Source organism: Nasonia vitripennis, assembly GCF_009193385.2.
Source record: "Nasonia vitripennis strain AsymCx chromosome 4 unlocalized genomic scaffold, Nvit_psr_1.1 chr4_random0009, whole genome shotgun sequence".
Lineage (NCBI taxonomy): Eukaryota > Metazoa > Arthropoda > Insecta > Hymenoptera > Pteromalidae > Nasonia > Nasonia vitripennis.
In genome coordinates, this window is record NW_022279645.1 from 269,220 (window position 1) to 289,525 (window position 20,306).

The window sequence follows — 20,306 nt, forward strand, 5'->3', positions numbered from 1 at the left end:
GACTGACGGTAGCTTGACGCTTCGAAGACCATGATACGCATGCATCGTACAATTTAAATACGTAGTCGGTGGTAGATCGCCTCGTGTCCAAATCCGCTGCGTAATCAGCGTCGGAGTATCCGACTAGTGTATCGGATTCGCTGTTGGAAGGGTAGAAAAGTCCGATGTTTTCGCTTCCCTTTAGGTAGCGCAAAATACGTTTGACAGCGCGCCAGTGGGTTTGGTCGTGGTTATCTAAGAAGCGGCTAGTCACGCTTACGGCGTACGCGATGTCTGGTCGGGAAACCATGGCCAAGAATAATAGCGATCCTACGACTTCACGATACGGAAAATTCGTCTGAGGTTCTAACGGGCTAACAAGTTTCGAATGCTGATCAGCTGGCGTTCTGATAGGATTCGCACCTTCCATATGGAATTTTTCTAAGATTCGCTTTATATAGTTCGTTTGCTTTATAAAGATACCGTCCTCAGTACGCGAAATTTCCATACCGACGAAGAATTTTAAAGCGCCAGAAGTTATTTTAAATTCCTCTTGAAGAATCGCGATTAACCTGTCCAATGTTTTTTGATTTTTGGCTAATAATAGACCGTCGTCCACGTATAGAGCGATGTATACAGTATCATTTTCGTGTAAGCCTATGTATACGCAGTTGTCTGCGTCGGCTTGTTTAAAACCTATACGTTTCATAAATCGGTCGAATTTTTCGTTCCAACAACGGCCTGACTGCTTCAGTCCGAAATGGCCTTGTTCAGTTTTAGAACGAGATTTTTGTCGCTGACGTTCAATCCGTCGGGAACACGCATGTAGATAAGCTCGTTAAGTTCGCTGTTGAGGTAAGCCGTGCTTACGTCAAATTGCATAGAGCATAAATTTTCTCGAGCGGCTATTGCTAAAAGTACCCGGATTGATTCGAAACGTGCGACGGGAGAAAAGAATTCGTCGTAGTCTGTTCCAGCTTCTTGGGAATATCCTTTCGCACATAATCGCGCTTTGCATTGCTGTTCACTTTCATCGATCGCGTGTTTTATTTTGAACGTCCATTTATAACCTATCGCCTTGCGTCCTTTTGGTAATTCGACTATATCCCAAGTGCGATTTCTGGCGTGTGCTTCTAGCTCGTTTTGGATGGCTATTTTCCAAAGGTCGGAGTCGGCGCGGTTCAACGCGTCTTTATATGTGGTCGGGGACTCGCAGACGACGGTGTCGGCGCGATAGCGCTGTGGTCGGAGCAATTTATCTCGCGGACGTAGATTTGGACGTGCGATTTCGGCGATGCGCGGATTTCGATCGTTCGCCGCGATAGCGTCGGCGTTTGCGGCACCGGGGTCGTCGTCGTCGAGCTGTTCATGTACGTCCGCTTCGCCTAATGCCGGTTCATCCGCGGCTGCATCATCTGCTCGGTTCTCGTCGTTCTCATTGTGGGGTTTCGCGCGAGGTATTCGATCGTCGTTTTGCAGGGTTTCGCAAACCTCATTGTCGAAATCGATGTAAGCTTCCTCGCCGTTCCGGCTCTTGCGTTCATGTAGGTTTTCGTTAAAGGAGACGTTTCTTGAGATCGTTACGCGTCCGGTTCGAGGATCGAATAGCCTATAGTTCGCCGAGTCCGCGTCGTAACCTACCATGATTAATTTTTTTGACTTTTCGTCCCATTTCTTCCGTAAAGCGTTGGGTACGTGAGCGTAAGCATCGCATCCAAAAATGCGCAAATGAGACAGGTCGGGTTTTTGTTTAGACCAGAGTTCGAAAGGCGTAGCGTCGTTCGACTGCGCCCCCAACGATCGGTTTAGGATATATACAGCCGTATTGACGGCTTCGGCCCACAGACGCGTCGGAAAATTCCGCGACAACAACATCGTCCGCGCGCACTCGACTATGGTGCGCATCTCACGTTCCGCGCGACCGTTCTGTTCGGGAGTGTACAGAGCAGACGTCTGGTGCTTGATGCCTCTGGATTCTAAGAATTCTGTCACGCGCTTATTTTTATACTCAAGGCCGTTATCCGATCGTAAAATTTTCATGTCTTTCCCGAATTGATTTTTTATCAGATTAACGAAACACTTCAACCTATCGTACCTGTCATTTTTATGCCTGCGAAAATATACGGTGCGAAAGCCGGTCGCTTCGTCCTTAAACAATACAAAAAACTTCGCACCGCTGACTGAAGGTGTTTGCATGGGACCACAGAGATCGGAATGTATTATTTCTCCGGGCGCGACGTTCGCGTTTTTTTCGGTCTTGTGGAAAGGCAGTTTGAACTGCTTGCCGGGTGGACAGCTTTCGCAGAAAAAATCCTTTTTGTCGCTTACAAGCACGCCCGAAACTACGTCGTTGTTTAACATGTGTTTGATGCGATTACAATTAATGTGGCCCATACGTTCGTGCCACAGGCTCAGGGGAGCAACAGAAGTGTAATTAGCGTCTAGTCTTGATTCAGGTATAAACAACATTTTTATCAAATTGTTTCGCTACTTAATGCCTCGAGCGATCAAAGTATTTTCTCTCGAAAAAATGTTAGCTTGTTCGCGGTCAAAAACGATCGAGTGTCCGTCGAAGGTACAAACGCCCGAGGATAGTAGGTTCCTCGCGAGCGATGGGATGTATAAAACGTTGCGAATTACACCGTCGAGCCACGCGTTGTTTATAAATCTCTTTATGTATACGTCTCCGTAACCTTCGACTTTTAATCTCGTCTCGTCGCCGAGGTAAACAAACTCGTCCTGGCCGGTCATTCTAAGTTCTCGGAACCATTCGCGGCAGCACGAGATGTGACGCGACGCGCCGCTGTCTAAGATCCACGAATCTCTGTCCCCTATTGCGCTGAGCCAAGCAGGGTTCTCTGCGACGTTCGCGCTCGCACTCTCCGAGTTCGAGTCGTTCTTAGTAACTGTGAACGCGGTGAGATTCGCCGAATCTCCGTCCATTTGTTTCCGGCTATTGTTTTGATCATTTCCGTTCGAGTTTACGTTGGAATTCTTTGATCGCTTTCTGGCAAAACAAAAACGCGCAATATGATTCGGTTTTTTGCAAAAGTCACACGTAATCGATTTTTTACGTTGATTTGAATTCGCATTGTTACCGCTTTGTGGACGATGACCTTGGTTCTTCTCCTTGGGTAGGCTGAGGGTGGCGAGAGCGTTGTCCAAGTTGTCCATGGTCGTCATGCGGCTCTCCTCCCGTAGCAGTCGTTCCCTTAGGTTGTGCAGCGTCTGGTCATCGGCCACTACGCTCTCCCATGCTGAGACGAAGGCGTTGTACTTGGCCGGCAGCGTACTAAGGATCTTCGCCATTATCATGGTGTCTGATATCGCCTGGTCGATATCTTTTAGTTGGCTGGCAAGGTTTTCCACTCGGGCGATGTGTTGCGGTATCGAGTCTCCGGGTGACATGCGGTAGTTGTTAGAAGTTGAGCACGTGATGAGGTATTCAAGTTGGCTGTACTCCATGGCGTCAGACAGAAAAAACATGGCTTTCGCGTCCTTTTTAGACCACTTAAATACATCGGCTGCGTTGGTGGTCGTGCTCGCTGGTTTCTTGTCTGTTCCTTCCACAATTTCCAGAAGGTCGTGCGCAATAAAGGCGGCTCTCATTTGGAACTTCCAGAGCTGGTAGTTCTGACCGTTAAATTTCGAGATATTCTTGAGGTCTGAAGTTTCCGCCATCTTGTTTCTCGATATTTCTCAAAAGCGAGTGAACACAAAACGTACGAAACACGAAAAAAGAAAAAAAACTTTCACTAGCGTTGTTGGTGATGGACAAACTGGAAAAAAAGCCACACCTTCCTGGGCCCATAACCTGTTGGCAGAGCAGGTTAAAAAAGAAGGATCAAGCACAGTTGAAAGTCAATAGATTTATTCGTGTCGTGAAAGGAGATGCTCACTGCGTGACGGTACAAAAATGTCTGAGGCCCCAAAGCGGCGGCGGCAACGCGGTCGCTGCGAGGTGGCGCTCCAGATCACTACGTCGCTACCTGCCCCCACTCTGTGGTTTTATACATAGGTAGTATACGCGAGTAATATGCGACGCATAAAGAATCTTTATTTTAACATAAAGATTATAATATTTATTATAATAATGGTGATCTAAATAAAAACGATGGAGTTGTGATCCACATAAGGGAAAAGGTTTCTCATATAACAGAAACAATTGTTATTAACAGACCCAAAATTCTAAATACAGTAATTACGTTAAATAATAATAAAAAGCTTAAAATCTCGTCATTCTATAGATCGCATAGCCTAGGTTGCGCGGAATTTATTCTTAACTTTTACAACTACTCATAACTAAAAAGAAACGTAATAAACCACATAATAATAGGTGATTTCAATATCAATATTCAAGATTGTAATACAATTAGCCAAAACTTCCTAAATAATCTTCTTGAAAAGGGATTCTTCCCTGCCTTCACAAAAACTACAAAGCCAGCAAATAACGTAACAGACCAGGGGACGTGTATAGATAATATGTTTATAAAACCTAACTTTCTGTCCACTAATGTGATAATATTGAGAATCATAATCACAGAAAACTAATTTTGGAAATAAATAGTAACAAAATAAATACTATCGGCAACTGGCATACGCCATTAATCTGTGTATCGGAAGATCAACGTGGCCGGAAATACTTAAAGTGGTGGAAGTAATACCAATATATAATGCTGGGAAAAAAGATGAGATGAGTAATTACAGACCTATTTCATTAATCTCAAATATTGCGAAAATTTTCGAAAATTATACACAAAAGAATCGTCAACTTTATAAGCAATAGTGGCATACTTTCTAAGAAACAATTTAGATTTATAAGAAATATAGTTTTCCTGAACCTGGCCAAAGAATTCGATACAGTGAATCATGGGATACTACTTGATAAGTTATTTGCATATGGCGTGAGAGGTAAGGGTCACAAACTACTAGAAAGTTACTTAAGTAACAGAAAACAAAAAACAACAATTGGCAAACACACAAGCAACTTAGGTACTATTAATACTAGAGTCCCACAGGGTACAATACTCGGACCTTTGCTTTTTATACTCTACATAAATGACTTACTAACCGAAATTCCAAGTAATAGCATTATGTCGTACGCAGATGATACAGCTGTAATATCAATGGGAAAAACATGGAAAGAGGTTGAAATCAAGATGAACAAATATTTAGAAGACGTTTCTATATGGCTTAAGCTTAATAAACTAACATTAAATGTAAGTAAAACCGTTATATAACATTCGGAAATTATTGTAATAGTGTTCCGCAGACAATCGATATTAAGATAAATGATGAAAAGATTAAAAGAGTCACTGAAACTGAGTACCTAGATTTATTTTTTGACTCAAATATGAGATGGAGTAAACATATTGAATACCTTATTAACAAAACTAGATACCTTATTTTTATTTTGAACAAAATATCAAAACTTATGGACATAGATACCTTAAAAATTATTTACTATGCTATTTTTCATAGTGCGATAAGTTACGGAATAATTGCATAAGGAGGTGCATATCAAAATAACTTCCACTTACTGCAAAATGTACAAATAAAAATTCTAAAAATAATTAACAAAAATACTTTCCAAAAAATAATTCCTTTCAATTTACAAAAAGTATAAAAGTATTTTCAAAAGTATTAACAATCAATATACTAACTCAATTAGTAAAACTAGAAATAAACTAATAGCTCCACCTAAATATTCTAAAACTGTTAGTACTAAAAATAGTTATATTAAGGCAATTAACATATACAACAGACTGCCAAATAAGTTGAAAACACTAGATATAAGTAAAAACTCTAATATTAAGAAAATTGAAGACTGGATAAGACATAATGAATGATGATCTCAATAGAATAGATTGCGGGGATCTCAAAAAATCGCTCATGTCATTGTGCTCATCTAATCAGGAAGATAACATCAAAGGAAAGTCAAAAATACATGACCTTCTATGTATACATATAAGTAATCTTACTCTTAACGAATATACCAAACTTACAACTGAGGGAAAAACATATTCAAAAAAAGATAAAAACATAATACTAGACCTAAGAAGATACATTTATGCTAACAGAAAATGCCAATATCAAAATAATCGAAAACACAGTCGCATCACCGATTATAATTATAAAAAAATGGTCTCACTATACACGAAAATAAGTCTAAAGCTGAATGAAATTACAAATGAAATCATGTATATTTGGATGCAAGAAAATGGAAACTGCTTAACTGAGTTCAACATAATTAATTTAGTTAAAGAAACAACCAGCTTGAAGAAACGTAAAATAGAAGCAAATATCGAAAGATACAAACGTATAGAAACGATATTCTCTAAAATAGATGAAATGGCTGAACGCAACAAAATCAAAGCAAGAAATAAGGAACCGGCAGAAGCTCCAGGACAGAAAATCACGAACAAATGTTTCCTCACTATAGAGTCACTTGTGATGTAGGACTTACATGTCCTGCTAGACTCAACAAATACGAAAGGATAGCTTTTACTAGGGACAGAATTGCAACTACAGAAATGTTCACAACAGCAAGATCTATGCTTGTAAGGTTGTGGTAAATAAACAAAATAGTTAATTTAATCTTACACAAAATCAGATAATATAGCAACATAGAATCTTAAACATGTAATATAATCTAATCTATAATTAAGGGTTATTAATAATCAGTTAAATATAAAAATACAAGAAATTGAATTATTACAAGTTAACCCTACTGAAAAAAAGCACATGACAATCAACTGATTATTAGCTGATAATCAGCTGATAATCTGCTGATAATCATGCCAAAACGTCACCTGATTATCGGGTGATATCAGCTTAATAATTTTATTTAAGCTGATAGTTACAAATATGCGTTTATATGAGATTAAATGCTATGATAATCAGCTGATTATCAGGTGATAATCATCAACAAATTTTTAACCTTCAGTACATTTTTTTGAAGTTGTTTTGAATGAATAAAATTTATAAAATTCACCTAATTAGGGCCAATACTGTTTTACTATCCAGATGATAACACTGGCTGTGTGCTACAAAATTTTTATTTTTTAATAATTTGATTAAAACAAAAAATTTTCTAACATGTAGGTGCTATTATCCGTAAAATAGTATGGAAAATAGGGGCTAATACCCAAGAAATTAATGGGTTTTAATAAGATTACATAATTTTGTTAAGCAAAAAATAATCAAAAAACAAGATTTGTTGAAAATTATTACTTAAGGAGGCTTGGGCGTTTGGTGCCGTATCAAGCAAGGGGCCCCATGGGTGCACGTATTTTAGGACTGCTCATTGCTGCTAATTTTTTAAAAAATTGTATGTATTTAAGTCATATCCAAGTAAAGAAGTAACAAAACACTAAAAAGTTACAAAAAAGTTGGCAAAAGCTGTGACAACATAACCTCACATTTTATACATTTTCACACTTTTCTTTTGATTTAAGTCGTCAATCTTATGTTTTTATGAAGCTAATTGATTCCTCAAAATTAAAAGTATTAGTCTATATTTGATTTATGTGCGAGTTGCCGATTACTTCTGTAGAATTAGTCAATTTTGATTTTGTTCCCATAAGACTACATGTTAAAGTGGCAATTTTTCGGTAGCGATTATTTCGAAAATAAGGTCGTCAACCATGGTATTTCTTTTTTTCAATCAAAATTGGCATACTTTATTGAGATAATCCTTAAGTTTCAGAGCATTCTGTCTTTTTTTTGATAAACTCCCAAGCCTCCTTAAAGCCCCTATTTTCTGTACTACCATCTGGATGGTAGCACCTATATAGGCAACCATTTTATCAATTTCATAAAATTTAAGAGTTTAAGTATTTAGAAATACCCTGTTAAAAATAGTCTATAGAGATCAATTAAATTATTAATTGAATTCTAAGCTATATCTGAATCCCATTTATTGCATAAGAAATCGATTAAAATAGATAGAATCGATAGGAATCAATAGGAATCGATAAAATTCTATACAAAAAAGGGCTAGTAAAGTTAATAGAAACCAACGTTTGGTATTAACTATCTACTTCAATTGTTGTTTTGCGTATTAAAATCTATTGATTCCAGTTGATTCTAATCGATTTTAATTGAGTCCTTGTACAAAAATTGGTATTCAGAATTAGCATAGAATCTGTTGATAATTTAATCGATCCCGATCGATTCCTATTGACTATTTTTAGCAGGGTACACCCAGTTAAAAATAATGACGTCATTGAATAACAGTATTTTTTGTTCCACAAGTATACCTGTTACAAATAGAATTATGTTGGCTCTATCGGTCTTCCCGAGATAGAGTCAACATCATTCTACTTTTAAATATCCACCGAGGGATCGAGTCAACGTAGGAGAATTACTACTCTCTCTAACAATAATTATACTTGTTACACTTCATGTTAACACAATATGAATAAGTAAAAAGAGTGGGAGAGTTAACCCTTGGAAAAAGTGGAAATGTCATAGCTCACTGTGATTGACTCAAGGAATTTTCTCTTAGTATTATAATATGTAGAATTTTTATATTTTTGATCTGAGGAGGTTAGATATCCCACCAACAAAATGTCATTCACATAGATTTGGTGAATTATTTACAAGGGTTAACTCTCCTATTTTTTTCACTTATTCATATTTTGTGACGTCATTTTTTTCAATAGGGAGATTTTGTTTTGGCAATACAATGTTGCTCAAATATTGAGTGTTATAGGGATTGTTCCTTCGGTGCTGGAATATACTAAATCATATATTATACTAGGAATGAAGGCGCGCTCTTGATTTTATTTCTGTCTAATAACACTGGTAGAAAATCTATTATAAGTGTTGGGCAGCACACTAACGTCTGCTAATATTTTATAAGCATGTAACATGTTACTAAATCCCACAAAACTATTTTTTAATAAATATATTAATAATGCTCAATGTCGTCATCATTGGTTTGAATAGTGAATTTGAAGAAAAGTTCAGTGGATTTGTCTATCATTACAATTCCATTTATTTGCATTATAAAAAAGCTATACAACTGAAATTTTACACAGATACTTAATATGCTACCTAGAAAACATGTAACCTACATGATTATGATTTAACTGTTTTCATTCATATTTTCACATCGAGGCCCATATGAATTTTTAATTTAGCGTATCAAATTTTGCTTGTAGACAGTTACACAGAAACTACCATCTCTAGCACATTGTATTTCTGGTTTCCAGTGTATTTTTACATGAAGAAAGTGATAAGTATTTTAGCTTTTTTGTCAAGGCATTAATTAGAATTCTTTCTTTTAACAGTTGTGAGAGATTTTGAGACCGATACCTGTTTCTCCATTTTTGCATTTTTTCTCATTCGAAAACTAACAGGTCTAGAAAGCACATATTTTGCATATAGATTTCTTTTGTGATTGTGGAAAGATATTTAAAGTTGAATCAATGTTAACTGAAATACTTTTGTGTTCGACTACAACACCCATGATAATTATTATAATGATTAATTATATAGTCTACTGACTCGGATACTGAACTTTTCTTTAAATTCACCTCTCAAACCTCACCGAGGGCGACTTTGGGCACAGAGACACAGTATATCTTCAAACTCTTTATTCTTTTAATTGAACTTCTCACTGACATTTAAAAAAAAAACTAAATAATATTCACACACTTTATTACTACTTCAAATAGGGTTAAGGTGCCACTTTTCATTACACATGTTGTAATACTACATACTCTTGGTAATGATTAATTTTTACTAAAATTTCTTGCTAGTTATATTATATATTTTATCTGTTATCAAGGTTTCCACATTTCATTTTAAACACCTTAAACATTTCTACCAGGGTTATGAGTTATGACTGTTGTTTTGAGGGTTATGAATTTAAAGCGCGGTTCTGATCTCGTTGGCTGGGCAACCAATCAGCAACCAATCAGAATCACGTATTAAATGCTTCACAACAAAGGCCATCATTTTTTTAAGAGAGACAAATTAATAAAAATATTCATACCTTAATAAAAGAATTAAATATCACTTTGCTAGGTGAAACTGGTGGACTATCTGGTTCAAAATGCATTTTAGGAACTTGAAGTAAATTTGTAGATACAGCAGTAAGAAATCCTTTCCTTGAATATCGAGCTTTAGGAGTCAGTTGCACCAAATCTTCAAGTTTGGATTTACTTAATAATATTATGTTTTCCTTAGAACACTGTTTAAGTGTTATATATTTCAGTCTTCTCTCTTCAGCTTTAATATCATTACTACAAATCCTTTGCCAAGATTTTGACACCATAGTAACAGAACACAAATCTTGTAAATTAAGATAACTTAAAATTTTAGTAATTATTCTTGGATGATTGCTTTTTTCTGCAAGAAGTTTAAAAATGTCAACAGTTTCTTTACCAGTATAATCAGGTGTTACTCTCTGCTTTTGAAAACTTGATAAAATAGCACGTTTACTGAAATCAAGTCTTTTAGGTCTGTTTTTTTTTGATGTGAAAATACTTTCAGATATTGATAATTTACAAAACTTTTTGCTGTTTATACTATTCATTCCAGGTTTATTTTTGTAAGTAATAGGAGAAAAAGCAATCTTATAAATAGAAGAAGGCAATATCGGTGAATTAAAAAAATTTGGTGTACTTTGTGGCACAAGTAGCTTCACATTATCATTATCTAAGGATTCACGAGAACAAGTTGAAAATTCCAAGGGTTTCATTCGACTCTTTTTCTGACTTCTCAGTTCCATTTTAAAAGAGTTTTGTTGGCACTGACTGGGTGATTTATATCCAGATATTTGACTGTATGAATAATTGATTGTTGAACTTTTTGGAGTACTGCTTAACAAATATGCATCACATGCATTAAAAGTTTCTCTATGTTTGAATTTGTAAGAATCATACTTTGTTTTATAGGATTTCTTAGTGAAATAAAGAGGTAGGTTAGAATGATAAGATGATCCATGACTATTAGAAGGAGTTATGCTGAGATAACCACTGTCATAACTTTCCATAGAACTTTTTTTACTTTTGTTGATTAGATCATAAGATCTACTATGAATGTTTTCTTCATAAATATCATGAAACATTTTTATTTTAAATCTATTTATTTTACATCATTTAATTGCATATATTATATTAACCTTTGTTTCATAATTTAACCAAATCTAACAAATTGACTCAAAACAAACTTTTATTATGTATACAACATTTTTCATTACAAGTACATTTAAAGTTATTTATAAAATGTAATCCTTTGGAGAAAATAGGATATTTTGAAAAACATTTCTTGTTTATGATGCTTATTGGTTTTTTGAATAATATTGTGAAATTCTAACAAAGCATACTGTTAAAATCAAATGTTTAATTCATTATATTTCGTCGTTTTGATCATGTGACCTTTTATGCTCTTATATTTTATTAATTTTGCTGTTTTATGGCGTCAATTCGTTAATTATTATTGATAAAAATTCAATTCAACAATGCTATAGGATTTTTATTATAAGTTTTAAAATTATCCGTTAGCAGACCGTTAGCGTCGTTCCGAATTTCTGATTCGGTTCAGACTTCCAGATGGAAACCTCAAACTAGTACGGAAGCGCCCATACACCACCTATACGAAATAGGCTAAAGCTAAAGCGCGTTTTAACATATAGGAAAGAGCAAGGCCTTGCTCTTTCCGCAAGGGAAAGAGACGAAAGAGTCGTCTGCGTCGGTCCAGTGCTGATGGCAGAAGCTCCGTGACCTGGGCACCCGGATATTATTTATAAAAAATAAATTTATTGAAATTATTGCGCATAATTACCGCGTTTTAATTGTAAAAGAAATAAAATTGCGCGACTTTGCGTTTCGAAGATATTGCAAAATTAAATTCGGGTGCTAATAGTTTTTTGAAATACCTCTTATATAAAATAATAATGTTCGATTACACTTTTGCACCATACCAATCGATTCTGCGTAATTTGCTCGATAATATGCAATCATTTCGATTAGCCAAAAATTAATAATAACAATAAAAACAATCAAAAACTAATTTTACGCCTTCCAGTCGGAAGGGGAGAAAACTCGAGAGAGCGTGCGCATGCCACAGCCAACGCATCGTCTGCATTATGTTACTAGACTTTGATATGTTTGACTAGTTCCAGATGCACTTGTTGCATTTGACGACCGTTTGTAGGTTATAAAAAAACAAACAAATAAAAAAAGTTGGAAATTCACTCGTATATTCAAACGTTTCAATTAATATTGAAGTATTCATGCTCTTAAAAAACATAACCTAGTGCTCATAATCCTCTATGGATAAAAATTCAACCTTTCAAGGTAAGAAAAACTTCAGTTTACAGTTTTATAATTAACGAGTAAAAAGCTTTAAAAATTAATATTAGAATCTGCTACATCTCTCTTCTTTTTGTTACTTTCAAATTTTAAATTACTGTTCTACACGTCAAGGCTCAAAAAGTATATTACAATCTAATTGGACAATATATTTATATATGTGGGAAGAGGACGTCTGGGCTAGGCCAGAGATTAGACACTCTTCTCCTGAACGATAACTTTATTCTCTCCTCTCTCTCTCTCCAGTTCAACCGACTTGTACCGTGGTCTGCGGAACTCTGCTGCGGCGTCGGCGCTCGCTCGCAGCATGGCTGCTCTCTCTCTCTCTCTCTCTCTCTCTCCGCAGTCGGGAGGTGCTGCCACCTAACGTGGGGCACCTACAGTACTCCCCCCCCCGAAAAGGAAAAAAAAAGACTGAAAAGTATTTTTATTATTTTGATCAATGAAATTATGACGGAGAGAGATTACAACATTTTTTGTGATTGCGAAGTGTCAGTAGCTGGAGAGCGTTTACAGAAGTTATGATTAAAACTAAAGATATTAGAATCTGAGATTACAATATAACGATTGTGTAAATTCTAATGGTAACAACTCGCGGTATGAACTTAAAGTATTTACAAAGTCTTTAGTAAAGAGACAGTATTGTCTAACGCTCGTAGACTAACGCCGTGTGTAGCGAGATCTTGGCGAACGTGCGTCCGAACATTGATTCGACAGTTAACAAACTTAAAATCTATTTTTTCAGGCGTGAATCACTCCAGCTAAGTTAGCTAGGTTGATTACTCGAGTTCTTTTCTTTCCCCACGTATTGTTTATGAGTACTTCAAAGGTTTGTTTAGGACCAGCACTGATGAGTGCATTTACAATATGGTAGTTGTAATTTATCCGGATCGACCGTAATTGAGGTAAATTTGAAAGAAGTAACGGATAATTGAAGTCCAATCCTAATAAGTTCAACTCGACTAGGTTTGGCGCATTGTCTATGATGTCTGTAACAAAACCTTTGAAATAGTCGTTTTCGAGATTGAGTGTCCTGAGAGCATTCGTACGCAAGAATACTACTCGAGGAATGATCTCAGTACGGAATACTTTACAAGCTGAATAATTGAAGTTAAATGCTTCAGTGACATTGGACGGTGAGAAAATTGACATAATAAGATCGACTGTGTGTCTTTTTCTACCTTAAGAATCTGAGAAATTTAATTCTGCAAGGTGTATATTGTTTTTTTACGAAGTCGAACAGACGTTCGATAGGCACTTCTTGGCAGTTGTTAAACGATAGAGAACGCAGAGAACTGCATTTTTCTCTGGTTAAAAACTTAAGCGATAAATTTTTGTTATTTACAAAGTTCAGTGATTCTAAGTTGGTTATTGTTAGAAATTCGTCGCACCCACCTGGAGTGCTGCCCAACGTGAGTTTGTTTATTGCAAAACTGTTCGAGAGTAAGTCGAAAGTTTTCTTAGAGACAGTGACAGCTGATAGGTCCATTTCGCGCAGACGAAGATACTTGTCGGGAATGGGCCTGTGGCTGACGCAGCGCCATAACAATTTGTTAATAAACGGAATTTCTATTATATTGACTGAAGTATTGAATGAAATACTAGTGAATTTGAAGTTATTGACATCCTCAAGCATTCTATTCAGACCACTGGGGTGAGAGTACCGATCGTAACAAGAGTCGAATGGAAGTGCTGTGCCATGGAATTGGGGGTCATCATGGCAAGCTGTGTAAAGATTTAGGAAATTATTGTAAGTAAGATAGTGAGCTAAGCGTTTGATCACATCTCCACATTGTAAAATGTCTACAAGAGGAGTGGGTAGAAGCGTTAATTTGTTGAATGCGGGCTGATTGCTCGGTAAAGGTTCTTGCTGAGTGAATTGATCGGGTCTCGTTTTGATGTATGAGACTCTGCCTCTAGGATCTGTGAAAGTCAGTTCTTTTTTACAAGATTTGATCTGAATAGCGCATGAGGATGACAGCAACTTGCAATAAATGACCGCGACGGAGCCCTTTCTTGTATTCTTAAGACTATCTATGGAAAAATCGGTGCACCCTTGTGCTGACAAGCATTCGTAGAGCTTTTTCCTAGTAACGCTATACAGGATGTCACGCAGGAAAAGTCGCAATAGAGGTTTGTTGTTAACGAACAATTGAGGAACTTGAGCATCTTGGATGACCGGAAAATTTTACGAACTCGCGTATCTGGTGGTGAGTAGTAGATAGGCTATAGGCATACCAAAACATAGGCATACTAAAACACCCCCTCTCCTCTCAGAGTGTTTTGGTACCCGATGGAAGAGTGGGAATGGTTCTCCCTCTTTTCCACATATTAAAACACTCCCTCTCGTTTCAAAGTGTTTTGGTACCCGATGGAAGAGTGGGAATGGTTCTCCCTCTTTTCCGCATACTAAAACACTCCCTCTCCTTTCAAAGTGTTTTGGTACCCGATGGACGAGTGGGAATGGTTCTCCCTCTTTCCCCATACCAGAAAACTCCCTTTCCTCTCAAGAGTGGGATGGATCTCTCTCTCTCCCGCACACGAAAACACTTCCACTCTAAGTGATTTGCTAACCGATGAAAAAGTGTACTCCCTCTCTCAAATATGTTTTTGGAATGCCTATAGCGTTCTCTAATTTTCTGTTTCACGGATTAGAAATCAATCCTTATTGACGCGTGTAAGGCATCCTCGAACCGATGCCAATTTAGGGATTAGCTTTTGAGGAAAATGTGGGCGTGTACCGTAGAAAAAGATAATCCTTTGAGGTGTTTGCTTTCTTACGCACCTGTTTCACGGATTAGAAATCAATCCTTACTGACGCGTGTAAGGCATCCTCGAACCGATGCCGATTTCGGGATTAGCTTTTGAGGAAAATGTGGGCGTGTACCGTAGGAAAAGATAATCCTTTGAGGTGTTTGCTTTCTTATACACCTGTTTCACGGATTAGAAATCAATCCTTACTGACGCGTGTAAGGCATCCTCGAACCGATGCCGATTTCGGGATTAGCTTTTGAGGAAAATGTGGGCGTGTACCGTAGAAAAAGATAATCCTTTGAGGTGTTTGCTTTCTTACACACCTGTTTCACGGATTAGAAATCAATCCTTATTGACGCGTGTAAGGCATCCTCGAACCGATGCCAATTTCGGGATTAGCTTTTGAGGAAAATGTGGGTGTGTACCGGGTGCGCACACCGACATCCTTTGCTCAGGTGGTTGACAATGCAGCATGGTATACTGATCGATGCCCTTTAGTTTTAGAATAAGCGTTACACCTTTCATACGAATGCTGCGTATTGCTTTGGAGAAAAAATGTGGGCGTGTGCAGGTTGATGTGCACGCCAAGGACCCCGCTCAGGTGGTAGACAATGAAGCATTGTATAGTGATCAGTTACACCTCTCATGCGAAAGCTTCATATTCCTTTTGAGAAAAATGCAGGCGTGTGCAGGTCGAATAAGAAATTAATCCTTATTGCTGTGTAAGGCATCCTCAGACCGTTGCCAATTTTTGGAATGAGCGATATGTTTCTCTTGAAAACGTGGGTGTGTGCAGGTTGGTGAAGTGATGAACCCTCAAAGCTGTTTTCCACGTTAGAGATAATTTTCGCACACACTTGAAACTGACGATTCTTGAAGAGATAATCTTACGCTCAATCTCTCTCTCTCCCTCCAAGAAAGCGTAGGTGTGCACTCGAGTGATTGAGGGATGGTCAAATTTTGTTGAGAGGGAGGAGATTTTAAAAATTCCGGTGGGAAGTGTCTAAGGGAGGTTCTATGAGAAGAAAGTGGAAATTTTTCGGCAATTCGAAGGACTTTGGGCAATTGAAGTGGAAAGGGAAGCTTCGCTGTCCACCGTATTTAAGGACCCGGTGCATGCTTCGTCAGTCAATTCACTCCTCGTTTCCAAGTTCATTCGGCAAAATAGTGAAAAGTGTTCTCCCGCCTTCGAGTATAACCCCTCAAGATACACCGGAGTCAGGATTTTTCTTGCAAGCTGACAAGAAAATGTCACCGAAGAAGCTAAATTCATCAATGCAGCCTTCTCGAAGCCGACGGAGTCTGCAGGTCGCCCAGGAGCGTATACGTTGGCTGGTCGCCAACGCACCAACTCTCCTAACAATGCTCGACTACGTCTCCTGGGCAATGGACGTGGTCGAAACACGTAAGTGAATTTTTTTTTTTTTATTGTACTATTCAAAAGTTTTTTTCTTTAAATTAATTTATTAAAATTTTTTTAATGTTGCAGTGCCACAACCACCAAATGCTGCTTTGCAGCAATTAGCATCGCGACGATCTCCGACGGCTGACCTGCCACGACGATCTCCGGCGGCTAACCTGCCACGACGATCCCCGGTGGCTGACCAGCCTCGACGATCCTCGGCGGCTGACCCGACGCAGCGATCTCCGACGGCTGACCCGCCACGGCGATCCCCAATGGCTGAGCAGCCTCAGAGATCTTCGACGGCTGAGCATCCTCGACGATCCTCGGCGGCTGACCCGACGCAGCGATCTCCGACGGCTGACCCGCCACGGCGATCCCCAATGGCTGAGCAGCCTCAGAGATCTTCGACGGCTGAGCATCCTCGACGATCCTCGGCGGCTAATCCGGCGCAGCGATCCCCAATGGCTGAGCAGCCTCGGCGATCTTTGACGGCTGAGCAGCCTCGACAATCTTCGGTGACCCGAAGAAGACGGTCTCGGTCGAGCTCAAGTTCTAGCTCGAGTTCGAGCTCGAGTTCGAGCTCTAGTTTGAGCTCTAGTTCGAGCTCCAGCTCTAGCGGAACATGTACATCTGTTAAAAGTATACGCGATCTCAAGCCGATTCCTAAGATCGCGTCCTCGAATATGAAGAGAAAAGTAAATGGTAAAAAATATTAAATTTATTCTTAAAATTATATAACTTTATTTAAAAAAATGCTAATCTGTTTTTTTATTGTTAAAGATCAAAAAGGCAACGAGCAGAAGAAGAAAAAGGTAGGAGAGAGAGAGACGTCACCAAAACCAGGAACATCTACAATGACTTCAGGTAAAAAAATGCTTTATCTATAAATTAGTTTTATTTTGTATACAATAAATTAATTTTTTGTTTGCTTTAATTTTTCGGAGGTTACGAGACCAGTACCGAGACGTGGTATTTTGCAATTAAAAAGGACTGATAGTAAACAGCAGCAGCAACAACAGCAACAGCAGCAGCAACAACAGCAGCAGCAACAGCAGCAGCAACAGCAGCAGCCACAGCAGCAGCCACAGCATCAGCAGCAGCAACAACAGCAGCAACAGCAACAGCAGCAACAACAGCAGCAACAGCAACAGCAGCAGCCACAGCAGCAGCAGCAACAGCAGCAGCAACAGCCGTCACAGCAACAACAGCAACCTCAGCAGCAACAACAACGCAATTTACCGCGGATTATAGATGATGAGATAATAATAGATCACATCAATGTAAACAAAATTTACAAAAATTATAAAAAAAAATAAATTTAAAGAATTGTGGACACCTCATCGTTTATTAAAACTTTGAGTTTTCCCAAATTTATTTAGAAAATTGTAAAATATTTCAGAAAATTTAGATATGATTTTTAAATTGATATACTCTGCTCTTTGTCTTCCTTTTAGTGTAAATAAATAAATAAATTGACTATATGTTAAGATAAATTTCAATCCCTTTTCAACATTTTTTTTTTGTTTTAAAAGATAAAAAAGAATCGTAAGAATTATAATTTTTTTTAAATTATTTTATTTAATCATTTTTTTTTTTCATAATACATTTTAATCAACTTCGTCTTGACTAAATTTTCCAGACAAATAATTTAATAACCATGCTCTTATTGAAAGAGCATTATGGACGGCACATGCTGGTTTTCTTCTAATAGAAAGTTGATGGTGCAAGCAAAAGTAATTTTTATTACTTTTTATGTTCTCCAGTGGAGGGCATCCGAGATCTTCGACATTGGATATTAGACTGAAAAAAAAAAAAAAAATGTGGATAAATTGAAGTATCAAGAGCATGGAAAAAAACTGAAGGAAAGTATAAATACTTACGTATTCGGCAAATAATTTTTTAACCACAGTGCTTTCTGTTCTCCTTTAACGAATATTTTTTTAACACCTCGCGTAAAGATTTGTAAGACTTGTTGAAGTCGATGGTATGGAATGTCACCAGAATTCCATTCGATTCCATGGTAACTTTTTTCTAGCCAATGAATCATACATTTTTCTTCCTCGGTAAGTTCTTCCCACGGCATAGGAGACTTGAAGAGGTAAGCAGTTGGTAAAGCTGTTTTTTTTACGTTGAGGAAACTAATTTCCTTGAAAATAAAAGTATCCACAGCAATTCTTTGAAATCCTTGAATGTCAACAATATAAACATTTTCTTCTGGATATTTCAGTATGGTATTTTCGAACATCTTTTTGTATTCACACATTGTAGTCATCTTGGAGCTTTGTAGAGTTAGAATTTCAGTAAGAAGTGTGGATTGAAAATGAACAGATGACTTTCCTCACCCTGGTTTATATAAGAAGAAACTCCGCCTTATGATTTTTTACAATTGGATCCTTAAAAGAAGCACAGGCCCTGATTGGATGGGTCTGAAAGACGATTTCTCATTGGTCTAAAAGTAGAAAATTCACCCCTTCCCAAGAAAAACCACCCCTCCCCAAGAAAATTCACCCCCCCCCCCTCAACATATCTTGCTCCTCAGCTTTTCTATTCAGAAGATGACGCTTCTCATTGGACCAGACATAAAAAAATCCACCTCTTCTTTCATGATCTTCCCTATATAAAGGGAAACTTTACTTTGAGCAGCAGTCTTCGTCTACTACTACTACTACTACTACTACTACCACAGTACACAAAACTAGTCCTTTTTTCGTTTACGAGTCTGAGTGTTACTTTAAGTTGGAAAAAGTAAATATGGCTTCAATTCAACTTTTCGAACGTCTTGTCGAAGTAGTGCGTGATACTTCACGAAATATACACGGAATGAGCAATAATGATATTCATTATTGGCTAGACATGTGCAATTCTACAATAAAGGAAGTGAACGAAAAAATCAATAAATCTAATCTTTCAAGAGGAGAAAAGCAGAAATATCAAACTTGTATGACACATCTTTCATGTGTGCAAGTTCAACTCGAACAACATCTTCAGCAAGGAGGAAGTCTACAATCGGAAGAAACTGAAGCTAGAGTTGAGTGGCGTGATGTAGAATCAGCTTTTCAAAATCGAATTAGAACAGGTGTAGTTGTAAATATAAAGCATGTGGACATTCTAAGTTTTTTTAACGATGCGCAAAAGCTTTTCAAGGTTAAAGTAGAAGATTGCTTGAAGGAATATAACGCTGTAAAAATAAATTCTGACTTTATCGCAGAATTTTCTATGCAGAAAAATGGAGAGGAAACGACTGACATTAAATATTTTACAAGTGAAAGTGTTACAGCATTCATGTCAACGAATTTGGAAGAATGGTTTAAGGATCATATCAAAGAACCTATTCTCACCCAGCTTGAAGAATTTCAGGAGAAAGATTCTGGCTGGACCCTGACGAGTATTATCAGTTTGTGTATCAATATGAAAAAATATTCTCCAATCAAGGGGAGTTCCTTCATTCCACTTCCAAAGTTTATAGAAAAGAAAAAGGCATGTGTTAATATTCGTAATAATGATAATCAGTGTTTCAAGTATGCTATACTTTCAGCATTGCATCCTAGTGAAACTAATCCCAATAGAGTTAATCAATATCCTATGTATGAGAACGAGCTGAACTTTGGTGATATAGAATTTCCAGTCAAACTTAAAGATGTACCAAAATTTGAAAAATTAAATGATATTTCAGTAAATGTATACATGTTAAAAAAGTATAATGTAAAGTTTGAAGTATCGCCATGCCATATTACAAAAGGAAAGAAAGAAAAACATGTAAATCTACTCCTCATTCAAGATTTTTACATAGATGAAAATGAAGAAAATAATCATGATGTTGGCGGAAGCCTGCCTAAATACCA

The 20,306-nt window shown here is 37.4% G+C and overlaps 3 protein-coding genes across 5 annotated transcripts in view; 2 read left to right on the forward strand and 1 right to left on the reverse strand.

Annotated features, from left to right (window-relative positions):
* Positions 1–11,665, reverse strand: part of LOC116417375 (F-box only protein 5) — a 51,137-nt gene extending 39,472 nt beyond the window's left edge. The window contains exon 1 of the mRNA XM_031930132.2: positions 9,983–11,665. Coding sequence (XP_031785992.1) covers positions 9,983–11,059 — 1,077 coding nt within the window. The 5' untranslated portion in view covers positions 11,060–11,665. The remainder of the gene's footprint in view (positions 1–9,982) is intronic.
* Positions 4,667–20,306, forward strand: part of LOC100499182 (uncharacterized) — a 300,507-nt gene continuing 284,867 nt past the window's right edge. For 2 of the 3 annotated variants that reach the window (XM_032602048.1, XM_032602046.1), the window contains exons 1-2: positions 4,667–4,890; positions 5,086–5,198. In XM_032602048.1, coding sequence (XP_032457939.1) covers positions 5,106–5,198 — 93 coding nt within the window. In that variant the 5' untranslated portion in view covers positions 4,667–4,890; positions 5,086–5,105. Of the gene's footprint in view, positions 4,891–4,931; positions 5,199–20,306 lie in introns of those variants that run through there. The other variant, XM_031930110.2, reaches the window with a different exon arrangement.
* Positions 14,661–17,548, forward strand: LOC116738683 (uncharacterized protein DKFZp434B061-like). The gene is made up of 3 exons (XM_032602079.1): positions 14,661–16,464; positions 16,549–17,166; positions 17,245–17,548. The coding sequence occupies exons 1-3, from the start codon at positions 16,077–16,079 to the stop codon at positions 17,349–17,351; spliced, it is 1,113 nt and encodes a 370-aa protein (XP_032457970.1). The 5' UTR covers positions 14,661–16,076; the 3' UTR covers positions 17,352–17,548.